Here is a 22,043-nt window from a genome sequence, read left to right as displayed (position 1 = left end):
AACTTTTTACTGGACTTTGCTAGGTGCCTAATTATGCACAATCCAATGTCTCCTCGGGAATTACGGTGCGCAAAATGTCAACTATTTGTATAGTAATAATATATATATTACAGTCATCCCTTGGTATCTGCGGGAGATTGGTTCCAGGACTCTCCATGGATACCAAAATCCGTGGATGCTCAAGTCCCTTATATAAAATGGCATAGTATTTACATATAACCTACACACATCCTCCCGTATACTTTAAATCATCTCTGGATTACTTATAATACCTAATAGAATGTAAATGCTATGTAAATCGTTGTTATACTGTATTGTTTAGGGAATAATGACAAGAAAGAAAAGTCTGTACATGTTCAGTACAGACGCAACCATCGTAGCTCTTCTGGGAACGCTGATTCTGCCTCGGCATCAGCCAATCCCGATTCTCCCGTGATCTTTAAGTTCTTGAGGCTGTAGCGCTTTACATATCTAGCCTTAAACTCCTTCCTCTCGCTCACAACACAAGTAGCGAATGAACAAGATGCGAGGCGAACAATACTCAAAGAACGAGTGCTGGAGAGAGACTGAGGATCTGTGAAATGGCAGGAGGCTACAGCAGAATATGCCTACACATCACTTAATTTACGTGGATTCAGTGTAGTGCTCGGCGCGCAGCAAATTCAAGTTTTGCTTTTTGGAACTTACTGGAATTTTTTTCCGAATATTTTCAATCCGCGGTTGGTTTAATCCGCGGATGCAGAACCCGTGGATACGGATGGCTGATTATAATATGGTATTATAGTATTACTATAATACTATATAATATAGAATATGTTTCGATGTCTACTTTGACTACTGCCTGAAGTACTTGTGGTTGAAGATGTTTTATAACAGGAAGTTTTCTGCAAAGGGTGGTCAATGTGGCAGGGTCCAAGGAACATTACATGATAGCAAGCTCGTGTCCATCCTTGGCAATGCTGGGTCAGACTGAGCTTTAGGAGGTCGTTATACTTTGTGTTTGTGTCCTTAAGTTCTCTGAACTGCTTGATGCAGATGCTTATTAAAATGAAGGCTGTGTTGAGTATCCCACCCATGGTTGTTGGCATCCATGATTTATGCAAGGCTATCAGTAATATTCCTGGTTGTTACGGTACATGTCTTGATTGGTGATGGCCTTGGAAATAATCTTTTAATTCACTTTGAATAGTGAAATAAATATCTGATGTCCTCACTGTTCCTCCCTTGTTTCTGCTTATGACTGAAGGTGATGATATCCTTTCTCAAGGATCTATCCAGTTGCAGAGTCAAATGAAACTGCTGACTTGTCATCACAGGAGTTCTATTGTTTCAGACGATTGATCAGATGGAGCCTGTGCTCCTTCAGTATCAGTGACCACTGCCTCTTGTATCCACTTGTGTCAAACCACTTGAGAAAGAGTACAGTAAGTCCAAAGGACTGTGTTCTCTCAGGCCTTTCTATCATGGATACCAGCTTAGAATTTCCAAAATCTCTATGTCTGGCTCTGAAGACGTTACTGAACTCTTCAGGTCTATAGATCACAGTGCTCCATCTGTGAAACTGTTATAAGAAGTAACTTGAGAACCCAGTTCCATGGAGCAGACTCTGCCTCAGAATCCTCAACTATAATCTTTCAATTGAAAGAATGATGCTTACTGTCTCTTTACCTCCCAGAGTTCCTCCTCAACTCCCTCTGATTCTCTCATACTTTCTGAGCACGGACTAAGAATGTGGTGGAAATAGACGGAAAGGAAGGTCAGAGATGGGTTGACTGTAATTGAGTTTCTCAACAAGTGGGTAAGGGAACAATGCATGTGAAGCAACCTTTGATAGCAATCCACTTCTTGAGTGACAGAACAGAGTGAAACTTTGTAGCAAACATAATGAAATTTCAACTGCTCCAAGAGTGATGTGTCATAGCAGTATCTTTTCAATGCTATGTGACAGATGTGAGGAAGGAAGCGCCAGGTGGATTGAAATGAGGAAATGTTTTGTGTATCGAACAAAGGTGAAGCTATGACTTGGGTCCACTCATTTTCTATGGTTACACCTATCATTTGTAGTAAGTGAGTGGAGTCAAAGAAGTTTTAATGTCCAGGTTATGCATGCCCAGCACCCTATGCTAAAATCACTATGTGACTTCATGCACAAAGCTCCCTTTTCTGGATGCTATCTTCCTGGTTTTTTACATTCTGCAGTTCTTTGGTCTATTCTGAATGGCAATAAACATTGGGCAGCCCTGTGAGGAGGCTATGCCCCATACAGTCTGATACCTGGTGATGTTAGGGGTGGGAAATTTAGCAAAAAAATTTTTAAAAAATAAAACATTAGTTTTAATCATAGGTTTTTGATCAGATAATTTTCATTGCCTCTCTACCTCCTGAATCTTTGCCTTACCAGCCACATTGTAATCCTGTGGTAAAGGAACTGTGTTGGTTTTCCTCCATACTTACTGTCTGCCATCCCCCACCTTCCTTTGGAATCTTTATCGGCATTGTTTTACTTCCTTTCCACTGTATGCTCATGTTACTTCCTCTGCAGTGAAACCAATCTACTGCCTTGCTAAGTCCAAATGGAATCTATACTAAGTATTTATTTTTTCTAACTAATTTTTTAGCTTATCGATATTCATGTCATTATTTACCTCCCTGGAATTACATTTACATCCAGCTGCAAACATGTTTGCTATTGGTACAATCATTGTTGACTTTGGTGAACTTTCATTGGTTTTATTTTGTAATCTGCGCATATTTTAGTTTTGTATTTCCCTGAATGGAAAATTTTGTTTCTTTTTGATGCTTTGTCACTATCTCTTTGTATTGGCCTTTTCCACATTTCCTAACAATCTGGAAGTCAAGCACCAAGATTTTTATTGTTTTGTAATCTTTTTCTATATTCTGCTACCCCTTTGCCTTTTTAAATGTTGACCTTTCTTCATGCATAGATTGAGGTGAATATGATTACTGGACAAATTTGGAGGTCAAGATTGTTATCTCAAACTATCTTATTCCATAGGACATAAATAGAAAGGAAATGAGGATCTAACTACTATAATACTCTATATTTATAGCCACACTTAATGATTTTTGAGATTATTTTGCATTGTTGCTGTTCGTTGTACCTCACTGGCTAAAAGCAGGAAGTTAAAAATTGCAGTACTGCTTCTTTTGATGCTGTTAAAACAACATGGGCTACCATCATGGTATCTATTAAAGTCTCATTAAAAGTGAGAACTTCTAATTCAAAAAAAGCAGTATTGGATTTTCGTGTGCGATGCTACATCAAGTTTGCTCAGGTATCAGACCCAAGTCCAAAATTTTCACTGTTGTATGAAGAAATAAATGAAGGTATGGATATGTTTCCAAGGGACCATAAGGTGTTGTACAGGCTGGTGAGGAACAGTGTCCATAGGAGGCAGGTTCTTTGTGTTAGGGTATCATGGATGCCATTTAGAGAACATCTTCTGGCAGGAGATCTCTAAGAGTATGTACAGTCCATGAACAGCTTTACTCTGAGGAAGCCTGTAATGCAGTGAGGTGCTGAAAGTTCTCGGATTCTTCATCTGTCAAATCACAATGTGGAAATCATTGGCATAGCCAGCACATATTATCCGTTCCTACTTTCCCTTAAGAAGCCACTTTCTTGAGCAGCTGCAGACCTTTTGCTGAATTGGTGGGTTGAGTGACAGGATTGAAAGTAGAGCAATACCAAGTCAGGATGGTGAATAACTTGGAAGGGAATTTGAAGTGATGTTCTCATCCATCAGCTGTCAGCGTTGTTCTTGGTGATAGAGAAGATATATTTGAGAGGCTTCTTAGACAAGAACTTTATCGATTGTATACACTTCAACAATGGTTGGTAGTCTGGTGGTCGAGGAAATTTATTTATAGGATAGTGCTTATGTAGCTGGGGTAATTGAATTCTGGATGATGGTAACCCGCAGGCTTATGATGGTAAGGTGTGGCAAAATAATGCCATTGTAAGCAAAAAGTGGACTCCCACTCTGTAGTATTTAATTACTTGGTGCTTTTGTGGTTCAAATTTTCTTTGCTATTTAACAGTCATGTCTGCGTATTATCATAGTTTTGAATTATTCAAGGAATGTGGGCTTCCCTAATTTGGGAAAATAGTGATGAACTGACTTCTTGAACTACTGCAGTTTTTGAGGTGTGGGTATGCTAACAACCTGTGAGGGAAGTGTTTCAGAACCTTGACTCAAGGATGGGAAAGGAACAGTTGGGGATGATAGTGTTGCCATGCTTTTGTTTCCCTTGTCCTAGTTGGTGGAGGTTGTGGATTGTGAGGGTGCTATCTGAGGAGTCTTAGTGAGTTGCTGCAGTGCTGAGAAATTTGCAAAAAACTTGAACAGTCACCAGGGAATACTTCTACTTGTGATGGAAGAAAATTATTGATGAAGCAATTGCAGATGACTGGGACTGGATGTTTGATCTTCAGTAACCACCTTTCTTTGTCTGAGATATTTTGGTAGCTATTTAAATGTTTATGCTTGATGTTCATTGACATTAGTTCGTACAGTCTTTGTCCCACTTGGTCAAGTGCTAACTTGATACCTGACTCTTGCCTCCCCCTTGGAACTTGCCCCTTTGATCCATGCTTGCACCAAGGATGTGATGAGGAAATGAAATAAGTAACACACACAACATGCTGAAGGAACTCAACACTGTGGAAGTGAGGAAACAGTTGACGTTTCGGGCTGAGACCCTTTCCAAATCAGGAAAGGAAAGGGGAAGATGCCGGAATAAAAAGGTGGGGGGAGGGTAAGGGGGACTAGCAAGAAGATGATAAGTGAAGCTACATGGATGGGAAAGGTAAAGGGCTGGAGAAGGAGGAATCTAATAGGAGAGGCGAATGAATCATACGACAAAGGGAAGAAGGAGGAGCATCAGGTGGAGGAGAGAGTGGGGAATAGAAGAAGGGGGAGGTGATTTTACCGGAAGGAGAATTCGATGTTCATGCCATCAGGTTGGAGGCTACCGGATGAAAAACAAGGTTTTGCTCCTCCATCCTGAGAATGGCTTCATCATGGCAAAAGAAGAGGCTGTGAACCAATGTTGGAATGGAATTGGGGTAGGAAAGGAAATGGTTGGCCATTGGGAAATTCTGCTCTCGCCAGATGGAATAGTGGTACTCAACAAAGTGGGCACCCCGCCCCCGAAGTTGTGCCGGGTTTCACCAATGCTGCATCGGGAGCACCAGATACGATAGACGACTCCAGCAGATTTGCAGCTGAAGTGTTGCCTTACCTAGGAAGACTGTGTGTGGTTCTGAACGGAGGTTGCTTGCAGGAGTATATGCCAGGAAGGAGATTAGTGGGGAGAAATGAATGGACAAGGGAACCACTGAGGAAGCAATCCCTCTGGAAAGTGGGGAGAGGGAGATAAAGATGTGTTTGGTGGTAGGATCCCTTGAAGATGGTGGAAGTTGCAGAGAGTGATGTGTTAAATGCGGAGGTTCATGGGATGGTAGGTGAGGACAAGAACTCTATCCCTGTTAAGATGGTGAGAAGGTGGGGTGAGTGTGTGTGTCCGGGAAGTGGAGAAGATGCTGGTGACAGCAGCATCAATGGTGGAGGGAAGGAAACTCCATTCTTTAAAGGAGGAGGACATCTCCGATGTCCTGAAAATGAAAGCCCCATCCAGGGAACAGATGCAGATGAGACAGGAACTGAGAAAAGAGATGAGCATTTTTACAGGAGACAGGGTGGGAAGAGATATAGTCAAGATAGCCGAGGAGATTGGTTGATTTACAAAATATGTTCGTCGACAGTTACTCTGCAGAGATTGAGAAAGGGGAGGGAGGTGTCAGAAATGGACGAAGTGAATTTAAGGGCAGGGTGGAAGTCATCAGTAAAAGGTGGGGAATTCTTGCCAAAGAAGTGGGCTCAGAGATGGAGGTGGTGGAAGAAGAGCTTGCCGTGACAGCTGACATGGAACTCGTTGGAGTGCGGACGAAAAGGGACTAAAGTAAAGCTTTTGCTGAAGACAGAATGTTCCGCCTCAAAGAGGGAAAGATTGGAACGAATGGTGAAGACAGGGCAGTGATGAGAACTGGGATCGGGGGGGGCGGGGAGAGTAGAGTTGGTAGCATCAGAGGAGGGGGAAGGGTTGGGATATTCAGTGAAAGCAGAAGAAGATCGAGTCTCTGAGGACCCAAGAGGTGATGGGAGGAGCTTGAGAGACACAGGGTTGGAGAGTGGTGGTGGGGAAATAGGTGCTCGGGGGCCCAATGGCAGCAAGGAAGATCTGGGCTGGGAAAAGCTGGCAGCTGAGTTTTGGGCTGGAGCCAGAGCGCATTCAGAGCAGACCAGAGCAGAGTTCAGAGCGCATCTGAACACACCCAGGGTCTTCGGAACCGAAGTTGTCTGTGGTGGAATCTATGAATTGGGACCGGAGTTGGTGAAGATTATATACCCAGTTTTGAGGTGTCCAGGATACAGAACCAGGGTCAGATTCAGCAGGATCTGCTGTCTAAAGGTATCTGATTGAATCAAGATCTAAGCAAGAGGTGACAGGGATTGCAGTCTGGGGTTGTTCAGTGCCATCAGAGCTGGAATTGGAGTTGGCGGGATCCATCATTTCTGTTTTTAATTAAAGCTGTGCTGAAGCCCAGAGCCACCCAAACTGGACATTGATGAAAAGGTTATCGGAATGTAAATATGATGTGATAACTTTGTTCATGAGCATCTATTATTATGTTGTTGATTGAGTAATCACTGAGTTGTAATTAGCTGAATTAGGCTCGCTATGTCTTTTGTTAATGATATTTCAAAGTTCAAAGTAAATTTATTGTCAAAGTACATATATATCACCATTTACAATCCTGAGTTTCATTTTCTTATAGGCACATTCAATAAATCTTTAAACAAATATATGAACAACATATTTCAAATGTTTGTTCCAGTACTAGGTATGGGGTTCAGTTGTTGTTAACCATGTTTTTGTATTCAGCGTCTCAATTTTGCCTATCCAAAAAGGACAAATACTTGAGAACCAGAAAACAAAACAGATGGAATTAATTCTGAATGATCCCAAATTCATTGGAGTTCAGTGTCTTCTTACTCCTAAAGAGGGCAGACTAAATTTTGACCACCTATTCTCGTTTTCTTTTTATTTTAGTCTTGACGTAATTCTTATTAATCTTTCACTGGTTTCAAAACCTCAGTACAAATTGTCAACAACACACACAAAATACTGGTGGAACACAGCAGGCCAGGCAGCATCTCTAGGGAGAAGCACTGTCGACATTTCAGGCCGAGACCCGAAACGTCGACAGTGCTTCTTCCTATAGATGCTGCCTGGCCTGCTGTGTTCCACCAGCTTTTTGTGTGTGTTGTTGTTTGAATTCCCATTATCTGCAGATTTCCTCGTGTTTGCTGTACAAATTGTCAAGTTGCTTGATGATTGTGAACTGGATATAGTGAAAATGGAAGGGTGAGCTCAAATTTCAGACTGAATAATATGAATAATTTAAATAGGCATAAAGGACAGATGAAATTTAATGGAGAATTATGTACAAAGTACAGTAAACGACACTTATGCTTCATATATTGTATTAAAGTAAGGATGAAAGAGATGGATGAATTTGCAAGGCATAATACTAAATAGGTAACCAACATGGAGTAGCTTTTTGGAAAGCCAATCCTGCATAGCCAAAGCAGTAAAACAAAATTTACAAGATGTTATGACTAATGGACTATTTGCTTATTGTTTAGGCTTGGTCATCAGAACATAAGGGATGTGTTCAGGCACTGTCGGCAATACACAGAGAAACAAGATTGATTCTGAGTTATTAGGACAGGAAACATTTAAAAAGAGATTCTTTATAATTTCATAATGGTTGACTTGAAATATTGCTTCAAATTAAATGAGAAGAAAAATGTATCTTGAATTCAGAATAATTTGTATTTTTACTTTTCTGGATTAAATATGTGACCAGGGATTAGATTGTTGGTTGAACTGCATGTCCAAGTTCAGTATTTTTTCTTTGGAAAGAAAACTCAGTCTCCCTCTTTTTCTGAATGCACATCTTTTGTTAAGTCATGATTTCCTGAAATGAATTGGTGCTTCTGAATGGTAAATTGTAATTATAAGAGAGCTTAGTAACCTGGTGTTATGACAACAGTCTTTTTCTTAATGTCAGCAAACAAAAGAACTAGTCATCGACTTCAGGAATAGGAGTTGATGCACATGCTCCTGTCTTTATCAATGGTGCTGAGGTTGATAGGATTGTAAGCTTCAAATTTCCAGGAGTGAGCATCAAGAGTAGCCTGTCCTCGACCAACCTTGTAAATGGCACAGCTCAGAAAGCTCACCAATGCCTCTACTTACTCAGGAGGCTAAAATAATTTGTCATGTCCCCATCAATGCTTACCCATTTTTATTGATACATCACAGAAAGTTTTTTGTCTGCATGCATAATGGCTTGGTATAGCAACTGTTCTTCCCGTAATGGCAACACACTGCAGAGAGTTGTGGACACAGCTCCCAGATCAGGGAAACCAGCCTCTCCTCTGTGAACTTTGTTTATGCTTCTTGCTGACTCAGTAAAGCAACCAGCATAATCACCCAACTTGGATGTTCTATCTTAACCCCGTTCCCATCAGGCAGAAGATACAAAAGCCTGAAATCACGTAATAGCAGGCTCAAGGACAGATTCTGTCCCACTGTTAACAGACTAGTGGATGGTTCCTTAGCAGGAAAAGATAGACTCTTGACATCACAGTCTATCTTTGTGTGATTTGCACCTTATTGTCTACTTGCACTGCACTTTTCTCTGTAGCTGTTAAACTTTATTCTGCATGGTCATTATTTTGCATTGTACTGCCTCGATGCATTGTGTAATGAATTGATCTATATGAACAGCGTGCAAGACAATATTTTCACTGTACCGCAATAGATCCGTCAATGAATTATCTGTCAAGGAAGTGATTATTTTCATCAGTGAGTACTTTTATGAGTACCAAAACTGTGCAATATTGTTTTTTTAGACATAGATCTGATGATCTCACTTAAAACCAAAAGACAATTCCGGTTTTACTGACATGATAAAGGATAGTAGAGCTTTCTCTGGAGGTGTGGACCTTGATCTACAATAAATTCACATTGGTCCTTATAATAGTTATTCAAGAAAGTCTCCAAGCACACTTGGCAGAACACTTTTGAAATGCTACAAAATACTATTTACTTTGATAATGTCACTATGGAGAAAGATTGAAAGAAGAGCATGAAAGCAGCTTTATAGAAGAGCAAGCTTCTGTGACTAGAGAAATGCGCTAGTAAGAATACATGTGCACTCAATCTACCACATGTCATATGCAAAAGGTACAAAAAGTGGAAAATTGAATGCTTTGAAATATAAATGAGTAAAAGGAAGGTACATCTTTAGAAAACAAAATGGGATATGATTCTGTCCAGAGTGAGAGGGGAAGTAATGTGGAATATGGGAAAATGTGAAATAAGTGAAAATTAGGAATGATAATAGCACATGGCAGACAATATTATGATATAAGAAAATAGAGATGAATACTAAGATGCATTAAAACAGAAATGCTGTAAGAAATTGGTCAGTTAAGTAGCATATGTGGCAAGAGAAAATTTAAAATCAAAGACCCTTTAGCAAGTGGCCTATTTTCATGAAGGGTCAGACTTCAACCCGCAATGTTGTACCTGATTTCCTTTTCCACAGATGCTGCTCGACTGGCTGAGTCCTTCCAGAACCTCTGTTGTTTCAGATCTCAGCATCTATACTTGGACTTGTTTTTGAAAACTTGGACTAATTACTTTGCCTCACTCTTAATTATTTCACTCCAAAGAATGTGTAAAGCAATGTATACTTTTGTATTTTTAGGTCAACTATATATAAATAAGTTAATGTTGTTAACACTTTGAAATCACATCAGTTTTCCATTTAAATTTAATCATTTTATGTGGAAACAGCTCATTTGATATGAAATACTTAACATTATGCTTTATTTTTTTGCCCTCATCACTTATGTTTTCTTAAGGTTAGAGTCATTCAGCACAAAAACATGCCGTTATGCCTACTGAATCTGTGCTGGCCATTAAACACACATTTATGTCAGTTCTATTTTTATTACCCCCACATTTCTATCAGCTTCCAATTCTTCTGCTTAGTTGTACGCTTGGGAAACACGCAGTGGCCATATAATCTATGACCCACTCATCTCCGGGATGTGGAAGGAAGCTCATGCAGTCATAAAGAAAGTGCAACCTTCACACAAACACCAGAAGTTAGGATTGATCTGGGTCACTGGGGCTGAGAGGCAGCAGCAGTACTTGCTGCATCACTAGGCTGCTTTAAAATTACCGGTAGTTGTGTGTAGTCTGAAGGCCCAGAGGCCGCCTGTCCTGGGGTTGGAGGTGTGAAGGGTTGGAGGGTGGGAAAGGGGCTTGATTTGCTGCTGTTATCTTGTTCTGTTATTGTTCCTGCTTGTGTTGTTCTTTGGGAAATTGTGGGAATGTTCTGTATGTTGGTGTCAGATGGAATACATGGTCACACATGGCTGCTTGCAGCACATCGTTTGGTGTGTTGGTTGTTAATGCAAATGATACATTTAACTGTGTGTTTTGATGTATATGTGATGAATAAATCTGAATCTGAACCCTACAGTTAAATTTTCATAATTATATTCAGTTAGTTTAAATAACAATATTGCAAACTTCTGAAATAAAGCCACGGCAATGTCTTGTTTAATTGTCATGTTTTGCCCTACTTCAAATTTACTCAGTTAAGGACATCTTGACTTGGTTTAAAATTGACACCAATTAAATGAGTTGATAGGTGAACTTGACCTCAATCAAGATGAAGTAATCTTTTATTCTATATTTGCAAACTGTCAGTGCAGTTTAACATGGTCAAGAACTCTAGCGTCTGTTTACAATAAGGGCTTGAACTTTTAATCTGAGATGTGAGTTGATTTAGGTACAAAGAAATTGCCTTTCTCCCTCAATGAATATTAGCACAAAAATTAACTTATCATTCATCTCATTGCTGCTGTGGGATATTGGCTTTTGAAGAAAGACAATTGTGTTGAAGTACACAAAAAATCTATGCCCTTCATGAGAGGCAGAGTAATGAGCTTTACTGATGTACAATAACATACTCCAAAATATTTTATAAATATTTCTATTAATTGTAAATCTTAGTTGTACATAAAATATGATAGAAACAAAGTGCTTTATGTAGACCTTCCCATCATAGGAGTTGGAATTATTCTGTCTATGAAACAGAATGTGTAATTCTCGTTCTAATCCAGATGCTCTGAAGATATATACTGCTTTTTGATACTGTCAAGAAATTTGTCTTTAGCAGGTATTTTTATTGTATTTTAAGGGGGTAGATACTTGCTTGAGAGATTGATATTTGGAATTTGAAATATGCAGTCTGCAGCTTATTACTTAAAATGAACATGAAGCATAAAGGATTGATAATGTAGTATTTATTGCTTCTGAATATTCTTTGACTTTCTGAAATTCATAGCATCAAGTGTTTTTTCCCATCGGTAGTTTGATAATCATTTCACCTCTATAAAGAGCTTTTCCAAATTTGGTTAGTCTTAACACTTCCATTAATAACCTAAACATGTGTAAATAAAGCCTAAGGAGCTTAATGAGTAATCTGAATACTCTTGTGGGACAATTGATTTAACAAAAAGAGGGTTGTAAATCCATTAATATAAGTTACTACAGTCTGAATGGAGTTATCAGCAGAGGGGAATGTATAACCTCCCGGAGTACTTAAAGAAATTCTATCTTGGAATTATTTGAAGGATAGTTATGATTTTTGATTTTCCATAATATTTCCTTGTGATCATTATGTAGTTTTAGTGACAATTATGTAGGCCTCAATGGCATGCTTGGGTTTGAAAATATTTTTTGAGGTGTAGCTTCTTTTTAAATGAGTAGAAGCATAGATTGCCAAATTCAATTCATTTTGAAAATTAATTAATTAATCTTGTATCTTTTGAATTATTTGAATTCCAGTGCAGTGGATTCCAGTTAATTGGGTCATTAGTTAATCAGGGCAGCTGTGCATTTGGAACAACTCTCAAAGAAAAACCAAATCAAGAAAATAGCTGGGTTTCTTTTTGTTTATTTGGGACATTCTGCTATTTAATTGGGGCAAGATACTGTTGCCAAACAGTTTCTAACTTGGGTCAGTTTTGTGCACTTGTGTGGTAATTGGACACTACACTGTGCTTAGAGTGATCAGTTTTTAAAAAGTGTCAGCTGCATGTGTTTGTCTTCAGAAAGCAGTGATTTTTGTCACTGATAGTTGGTGAGAAATAAGCAGTACGACAATTTGGAATTGTCTTGCTCATCGCCACTTCAAGCATTTAGGCTTGGAGATGCCAGAGACGACTGGGAGTGAAAATGAAACAATTTTGCTACTTCAGCAAGTTAGGAAATATGAAGAATTTGAGAGTATTAACAACTTTCATGATTATTACAATGAAAATGAAGATTTGGAGGATTCAATTGTTGAGCATTGTATGAAGGCAGTCCATTATCTGCACTAGGTGTCTGCACTAATTTTGTTCATTTACAGTCAATAAAAAGAACATGGCATCATGCTGGTTGTCTGTCATATTCGACGGTGACAGCGAAACCTGTGTGTGAGAGTTTTTAAGGTGGAAAAGCCTTTGCACTGGGGCATTTCCACTTTCAACCTAGGAAGTCCGGATCCAGTGGTACAAGTAATCATTACAAACAGGGGTCTTACTTGGTTGCAGTGGATGACCATGATTTCTTCTGTGCTTTATCATGCCCGTGAGGCATTGCAGAACTGCTTTCTTGGATGTTGGATTTCACTGGGGTATGATCCTGCTGGCCACCTCACCTGGTTTAGTCCACTGGCAAACGGTGTATTGGAGTGTGGTTGCTGTCGCATGCAAACGGCTTCTTGGAGCCATAGGTGAGAGCTGAGTGACTGGTGGAGACAAAACTGAGTGAGCTGTCCCAGATGGACATGGAGGTGCTACCCCTCCCTGGACACCCCTGTATACTGGATGAATTAATTCCTCCATCGATAACTGTGAGAAACTAATACACAGTTTTATAGTACCAAGTAGCATTGGTAGTGTTCTAATTTGTTCTGTATTTCATTTAAATACATAAATTGGTATTCAGTTAAATGATAGTTTGTTGATAGTTATTTTTAACTATTTCCATGAAACTTCAGCTAATTGGGGAAGCAGCTTAATTGGGCCAAAATGTACTGGTCCCAATAGGTCCTTATTAACCAGAATCCACTGTATATATACACACAGACACATGTATGCAATAAACTGAAAATTCACATGGATAAGTGCGAAAAAGAGCAGAAGGGGAAGAGATGTCTTAAAGATTAAACCTCTTTTGTTTTTGCAGGTGTAGATCCTTTTCAGCTTGAGCCCAGACTTCCTGGTCCTCTCCAATCTTCACCTTTTTCCTCTAATGTCCCTTTTGTGGCTGCATCCAGACAGCCCAAATCCAGAGCCTCCAATTCCAGAGATGAACGCTATCGATCTGGTAAGTCATGATTATGCTAAGAAGAGGTGAGGAAAGATTGAACAAAAGAGAATTGGTCTTTTATTCTGAATGACATTTTCATATGAGTCTTTCAGTCGATTTCAAACTAACTGTATTGAGCAAATTTTCCATTTTTGAAAAATGTCTTTTTAAATCCCATTTTGAAGTTGTTCAGCAACTTTAGCACTGTGTAATCCAACAATTTTTTTTGTGATGAGTTGGGTGTATTCATTTCTGAGCTTTGAAGCATGTAGACCTTTCCTTTTTTTCCTGTACTATACACTCATTTGCACTGGAACTAAAAAGGTAGCTTTAGTACTTCCTAATGCTTTTCAGATCTACCCATGAAAGCAAAATGGTCCACAAAAATTTCTTCCATGAAATAGAGAAGATTACAATATATTCTACTGTGGAGGATTTACTATGTTCTCTTTAAAATTTATTCCCTTTATTATTAAAGGAATAAGAATAATTTATATTGCCATTCAGTACTGCAGATTGCTTCATTGGCTGTGGGACATAGTCACAGGGGTAATTTAGGTGGCATTTCATACAACGCAATCACATGGTAACCTTCACATGGTACTTTAAAAAAAATCTTTTATGGTATGGTTTCCTCGAAGCCATTATATATGTTTGGATTTTCACTTTGTATTCATATTCCCTCCTATTTATCTCCCCCAAAAAAATCATCTTGGAGCCATATACAAGAATTTGAAAATCTTAGTTGGAATGGAGCATTTGGGGCACAGAGGCTGTTTTCATGTTGTATTGCATCTATATCAGTTTTTAAGGCCAGTGTGGGACAAGTACGTTTTGCTAAAAATAGAGAAAGGTGTTCAGCAGGTAGTTAACTGGGAAGTTCATGAGATGGTATGTCCCCTCCTCTGCTGAAGATGTTCCCATTTGTGCTCATTGTATGGACTTGATGTTTTTGGTGTCAGTCCCGGATTCCCAGGAGTGGGTAGTGATTTTGCACTCCTTTGCTTTGAGAACATCCTTGAATATTTTCTTTGCCATCTAGTAATCTCTTCTTGTGACAGAAGTTAGAATAGAACATTTGGTTCACAAGTCTGGTGTTTGCATATAAGTGACATGCCACAACTATTGGAGTTAACAGTATAATTAGAGTCTTAGTACACTCATGTGACTTTATTCTGCCTGCAGCTGTGGAGGACTTTGTGAAGTCATTGATCATATATCCAGTAATTTTTAGTGTCTGCTGTAATTTGTCCAGACCCTGAAACATACAGAAAGGTGGACTGGTTATGCTTAAAATTTTTGCTGTTTATTGTGCTCCATGTAGTGGTCTGCATGGCAAATGAATCTATTGTTCACTTGTTTATTAGAATCATGACCTGCATGCTATTGTGAAGCCAAGATAAACTGGACATTAATTTCTGCAGATGGTCACCTTAAATATGGCTATCTCATAGTTCATTCTAATAGATGGAATCAGAGGCTTCAGTGAGGATGAAAAAGGCTATGGATATTGGTTTGTGCTCTATCCTGCCTTTCTCCTGGAGTTGTCAAGCAGGTAAGATCATGTCCCATGTGCTGCTTCAGGGCTAGAATCCATACTGTGATTCATAGCTCTTTGGCCACTGCAAGAAGGCAGTAGAAAACCCTAACACTGATTTTGGCCTGTGACATACATCAGGGAAATCACTTTGTAGTTATAGCAGTTGGATTCTACGTTTTTGTGGTGATGTTTTCTGAAGTCTGCTGGCAGATCTGTATGTGGTAGATAAAGTTGTGTATTTGCCACTTATCATCAAGTTCAAAACTTAGCCAGGGATACTGTCTACTCTCAAGGCCTTGTATTTTAGTTGCTATATGACCTCTTGAATGTCTTGTTGGCCAGGGGTACTGACAGGGCTGGAGCAAATATATGGCTGGGGGTTGGAGTCAAGAGCTCTTGCATCAAGGACAGAATTGCATTTGAGGAGAGGTTTGGACTTCTTCCAGTTGGCACTGACTGCCTTCTGCCCTTCATGAGTGCAGTGCCATTTTTGATTCTTGACTGGCGTGGGCTTGAGGTAGTTTAAAAACTTGGATAGCCTTGACGAGGATAAGAAATCAGCATGCATTATGGTTGTCAGTGAGTTTCTTCAACTCTTGGGTTCTTTTCACCCACCATACATGACCTTAAATTTATTGGTTTTCTGTTGGTCTTGGCTTTCAGGTTTCAGTGCTGGTTTTGTTCTCTATGTACCATGGTGGAGCTTTCAATCCAGGAATTTGTTGCATTTGTAGTTAATTAGCTCCTCAACAAGTTATTTTCATCAAGCCTGTGTTGGTTCTTTGTGCTTAAAAATGCAGTAAGTCTCTTCCTAACTGCTAATTAGGCTATATTCCAGATGTTATAGACACTCTGTAAATTACAATTGTCAAGTTCTCTGTAAAACACTAGGTAGAAGTGATTTTTTTAATATAGGTCCTTCACCACTGTTTTCCTGTTCTGTTCAAACTTAATAGTTGTAGTTTTGGGACCCGGTTGATACAGAAGACCGAGAATCTGGAACTGAACTGTTAGAGATAGGAGATGCAGGCACCCTTGTGGTTTCAAACTCAAATGATGAGAAATCGTAGCAAAAACCTGTGCTGGACCAGTACCACGTGGTCCTGTGCCTGTCTTCTGGCAAAATGGTCTTGCGAGCATGCATAATATGAACATGCTTCAAGACTTTGTCAGGAGGCTCACAGTCTTTGAGTTACCTTCCCTTACTCTCACCTTGTAAATCACTGCCAGGGGATTACATCTTATTCTACCTGATATTTGTCTTGTCCAGGAACATCAGTTTGTCTCCTTCAATCAAGCTCTTTTTGTTCTCCCAGACAAAATGCTTAAAAGTCCTTTTGTCCTGTCTAAAGCCTTAACTGGAATTTGTATTCTTTAGGCAACATTTTTTAACACATACTACCTTAATTCATGGCTCCAGTTGAGCCTTGCAGTTCAGTTAGAGTCACAGAGTGTTCAAACAGTATAGATAAAGCCCTTTGATCCACAGTTCGCACTCGACTATTTCCAATTTCCTGAGTTTGGTCCATATCCCTTTAAGCCTCATCCCTCCATATACAGTGGCATGCAAAAGTTTGGGCACCCTGGTCAAAATTTCTGTTACCGTGAATAATTAAGTGAGTAGAAGATGAATTGATCTCAAAAAGTCATAAAGTATTCTTTTCAACATTTTAAGCAAGATTAGTGTATTATTTTTGTTTTGTACAACTTTAGAGTGGAAAAAAAGGAAAGGAGCGCCATGCAAAAGTTTGGGCACCCCAAGAGATTTGAGCTCTCACATAACTTTTACCAAGGTCTCAGACCTTAATTAGCTTGTTAGGGCTATGGCTCATTCACAGTCATCATTAGGAAAGTCCAGGTGATGCAAATTTCAAAGCTTTATAAATACCCTGACTCCTCAAACCTTGTCCCAGCAATCAGCAGCCATTGGCTCCTCTAAGCAGCTGCCTAGCACTCTGAAAATTAAAATAAATGATGCCCACAAAGCAGGAGAAGGCTATAAGAAGATAGCAAAGCATTTTCAGGTAGTCGTTTCCTCAGTTCGTTATGTAATTAAGAAATGGCAGTTAACAGGAACGGTGGAGGTCAAGTTGAGGTCTGGAAGACCAAGAAAACTTTCTGAGAGAACTGCTCGTAGGATTGCTGGAAAGGCAAGTCAAAACCCCTGTTTGATTGCAAAAGATCTTCAGGAAGATTTAGCAGACTCTGGAGTGGAGGTGCACTGTTCTACTGTGCAGCAACACCTGCACAAATATAACCTTCATGGAAGAGTCATCAGAAGAAAACCTTTCCTGCGTCCTCACCTCAAAATTCAGCATCAGAATTTGCAAAGGAACATCTAAACAAACCTGATGTATTTTGGAAACAAGTCCTGTGGACTGCTGAAGTTAAAATAGAACTTTTCAGCCGCAATGAGCAAAGGTATGTTTGGAGAAAAAAGGATGCAGAATTTCATGAAAAGAACACCTCTCCAACTGTTAAGCATGGGGCGGAGTGGGGGTGGATCAATCATGCTTTGGGCTTGTGTTGCAGCCAGTGGCACAGGGAACATTTCACTGGTAGAGGGAAGAATGAATTCAATTAAATACCAGCAAATTCTGGAAGCAAACATCACACCGTCTAAAAAAGCTGAAGATGAAAAGAGGATGGCTTCTACAACAGTATAATGATCCTAAATGCAACTCAAAATCCACAATGGACTAAGCTGAAGGTTTAGAGGCGTAAGCTGAAGGTTTTGCCATGGCCCTCACAGTCCCCCAACCTAAACATCATCAAAAATCTGTGGATAAACCTCAAAAGAACAGTACATGCAAGACGGCCCAAGAACCTCATAGAACTAGAAGCCTTTTTCAAGGAAGAATGGACGTAAATCCCCCAAACAAGAATTGAAAGACTCTTAGCTGGCTACAGAAAGCATTTACAAGCTGTGATACTTGCCAAAGGGGGTATTACTCAGTTCTGACCATGCAGGGTGCCCAAACTTTTGCTTCAGGCCCTTTTCCTTTTTTGTTATTTTGAAACTGTAAAAGATGGAAATAAAAAAGTAATCTTGCTTTAAATATTAAAGAAATGTGTCATCTTTAACCTTATGCCTTTTGGAAATCAGGTCATCTTTTATTCGCTTAGCTATTCACAGTAACAAATTTTGACCAGTGGTGCCCAAACTTCTGCATGCCACTGTACATAGACAAGTTACTTGGCTTCTTGGGTGCTTTTTAAATCTTTCCCCTCTCTATGTCCCCTAGTTTTGGACTCCCCTACCTTGAGAAGCATCTACCCTACGCCTTTAGTAATTTTAAATATTGCAAGAAGATTGCCCCTCAATCTCCTATGTTCCAAGGAATAAAGACGTAGCCTGGTCAACCTTTCTCAATAACTCAGGCCTTCTAATTCTGGCAACTTCCCTGTAAATCTTGTCTGTATTCCTTTTACTTCAGCAGATATCAGTGCTTAATTCCAGTGTTCTGATTGCCATTCATTGGTGATGCAGAGAATCTCTCAAGTAACATTTCTAGTAAAGAAAGCGCTATTGCCTATTCCTCAGTCATTCAAGTATTCTTAAAATAAAAGCAGAATTCTGGAAATACACAATTAACATTTCAGGTTGATATTTCATTAAAAAATTTCAACAATGTGAAATCCTGATTGTTTCTCTCACCACATATGTTGCTTGACCACCTGAATATTTCCAATATTTTTCTGTTTTTATTTTGGATATTCAATATTTGTAATACTTTTTGTTTACTCTTTAAATGCCTTACTGTGATATATTATTTTAATAATGGTACACTTATATTTTTCTTTGTGTTACTTGATAAGTTTATCACGATGGAACTACTTGTGCATTAGTTCATCAAATCCAACTACTTTTTGGGTATTCTGGTTTCATAAGCCTCAGAGAATTGTCAGTAGGATTATGTACCATGTGGTTCTACATGTTAAGTCTTATTATCCTGTTAGGAAAATTTATTCTTTAAGGGTACAGCTTAATACTTGTAATCTTGGTTAATTAAGCTTATTGACTTCTAGCAATAATGTCCCTTTGGTCATGAAAATATTAGGAACATCATGGTCCCTTGAACAATTTATAGATACTGTAGAGTGCAAGAGTAAGTGCTTCAGGTTGATGGCGAGTGATTTTTTTAAATCTCCAAAGCTGGGGAAGAGAGAACTTGATTCACCTTATGACAAGATTTGCTACCCATAGTTTCCATTACATTGAGCTCTAACATTGCTTACCTGAACGATGTTGGAGAGTTGAATAAGCTGACGCTGACTTCTTAGATACAGGTAGCAAGATGTTAGCAATTGAAACACCCTGTCAGCCTTTGACAGGAGACAAGGCAAGAGACAAAATAGTGGTGTCTAGGCTTTGTAACAGTTTACAAATAAAAACTACCACAATTGAATTAAATAATTCAAATCATTAAGATGTTTGCCAACATATTAATAAATAATTAGATACTAAAAAAAATAATTAAACTGGCCTATTTCTTCACCATCTCCAAGGAAAGAATCCTCATTCAAAGTGAAATATTCCTTTGCTCCCTAATGAAATTTGTCTTGCTACTTTTAACATATGAAAGATTGGAGGCATTTTTAAACAGTTACTTTGAAATTTAATGAACCAAACTATGCCTGTAACTGTCACTCAGCACTATTGCAGGACTGGCATTTATCATGGCATAACACTCCCTGCCTTCAGGAGATGGTGCCTCAGTGGTGTCCACCATTGGGGACATGCCATTTTCACCTTACTAGCATTGGGAAGGTGATACTCAAAGTTTCAGGAACAGCTTTTCACTACTGCCATCAGGTTTCTGAATAGTCCATGAACACTACCTCATTTTTTCCTTTTGTACCATTTATTGATTTTTTTTGTAACTTATAGTAATTTTTGTCTTGCACTGTACTGCTACCACAAAACAACAAATTGCATGACACAAACTGCAGATGCTGGAAATCTTGAGCAAAGTTCTGGAGGAGCTCAGTAGGTCATGCAGCATCTATTGGGAATGAACAGTCAACATTTCAAGCCAAGACCCTTAATCATGGCTGGAAAGTAAGGGGGGAAAACCAGAATAAGAAGGGGCAAATGTACAAGCTTGCAGATGTTAGGTGAGACCACGTGAGGGGGAAGGTGATGAGTGAGGGAGGGAGAATGATGTGAAAAGCAGAGAGATGATATGTGGAAGAGTTAAAAGGCTGAAGGAAGAATCTGATAGGAGGATAGTGGACCATAAAATAGAGGTGGGAAAGCAAGGGTGTGGTGGGCAAGTCGAGGGTAGAGGAGGGGTAAACAGGCATGAGGGAAAACTGATATGTTTTGAAACTTCAAAACATTAAACTAATTCAAAGGAAGACTCAGGAGTCTGAAATGTGAATCTGATTTCGAGTTTATTTTAAGCTAGGTACATGTATATCACATGGTAGCGTGATGACATGAGTAATTCTCCTATTTGTACGTATAACCCATAGTGAATTATTTAAATAAACGAATTCTTAAATAACCTACACACACGCACACGCGATTACTGGACTATTAAATACACAACTAAAACAAAGAAAGGGGTATGGAAACAGAGGGGAGTGGTTACTGAGAGTTACAGAAATAAATATTAATGCAATCAGGTTGGAGACTACCCAGACAAAATATCAAAATATGATGCAGCTCCCACAACCTGCATTTGGCCTCACTGTGGCAGTAGAGGAGACTGTGGGAATGTGAAGTCGATTTGAAATGCATGCCCACCAGGAGATCCCATGTGTTGTGGGGGGCAGAATGAAGGTGCTCAATGAAACAGTCCTCCAATCTGTCAGGCATCACTGATATAGAAGAGGGTGCACTGGGAGCACCAGATCGAGTAAATGACAGACTCACAGGTGAAGTGCTGCTTCACCTGGAAAGCACTGTTTAGGTGCCTGAATGTTGGTGAGGGAGGAGATGTAAGGGCAGAGGTAGCACTTGTTACAGCCGCGGGGGATACGCAGGAAGGGACAAATGGACAAAGGGACACAGAGAGAATGATCCCCATAGAAAGCAGAGAAGGTGGAGGAAAAGATGTGCCTGGTGTTAAGATTCTCTTGGAGATGGCAGAAGTTGAAGAGAATGATGTTTTGGACGTGAAGCTTCATGGGTGATAGGTGAGGATAGGAAGAAGCCTAATCTGTTAGGACAGGGTGGGATGGGGTGAGGGCAAGCTTGCGGGAAATGGAGCAGATATGGATAAGGGGGCATCTTGGATGTTCTGGAAACAAAAGTATCTTTCTGAGAACAGATGTAGCATAGCTGAAGGAACTGAGACAAGGGAATAGCAGTTTTACAAGTGACAGTGGAAAGAAGTATAGTCACGATAACAGAGTCATTGGGGTTATAAAAAATTATGTTTGTAGATTACCGGTCTTGAGAGGTGGAGATAGATCAAGAAAGGGGAGAGAGGTGTCAGAGATGGACCAAGTAAATTTGAAAGCAAGGTGAAAGCTGGAACATATTTGATGAAATTAATGAATTCAGCTTGGGTGCGGGAAGCAGCACTAATGCAATTGTCAATGTAGCATGGAAGGAATTGGGGAGCGTTACCAGTGTGGCTTTGGAACATGGACTATGCCATGTAGACGTGGCAATATTAATAAACCTAACTGGGATACAAATATGTACTTACCTGGCTGGGCAAAACTGCATTTTCATGGAAGTATGAAGGATAAATTATTTGAGCTAGAGCTGCTAGAATACTTTTAGGATTTACAGTTGATTTGGAGCTATCGTCATTTTTTTTCATTTGAGATCACAGTAGTGTAAGAATTCAAATCAATATGAAGATGCCATATTGAGGTTTAGCTTAATGAAATGGGTTTCGTAATTTGAGCTAGTTGTAACACAAGCATTTTTGTTGGTGTGATGTGATTCTCAAAGTAATGCCAAAAATAAAGGTGAGTTCTGTGATTCTAATAACCTTGTGTCATAGAATTG

General features: G+C 39.4%; 1 protein-coding gene across 2 annotated transcripts in view; it reads left to right on the top strand.

Annotated features, from left to right (window-relative positions):
• LOC140728213 (disco-interacting protein 2 homolog A-like) overlaps positions 1 to 22,043 on the top strand; it is a 264,393-nt gene that overhangs the window by 128,179 nt on the left and 114,171 nt on the right. For both annotated transcript variants that reach the window (XM_073046628.1, XM_073046627.1), the window contains exon 3: positions 13,411 to 13,551. In XM_073046628.1, the coding sequence (XP_072902729.1) occupies positions 13,411 to 13,551 (141 nt within the window). The remainder of the gene's footprint in view (positions 1 to 13,410; positions 13,552 to 22,043) is intronic.

Source organism: Hemitrygon akajei, chromosome 5 (assembly GCF_048418815.1).
Source record: "Hemitrygon akajei chromosome 5, sHemAka1.3, whole genome shotgun sequence".
In the NCBI taxonomy this organism is placed as follows: domain Eukaryota; kingdom Metazoa; phylum Chordata; class Chondrichthyes; order Myliobatiformes; family Dasyatidae; genus Hemitrygon; species Hemitrygon akajei.
The sequence above is the reverse complement of the archived record's forward strand: the minus strand, read 5'-3'. Positions and strand labels throughout refer to the sequence as shown.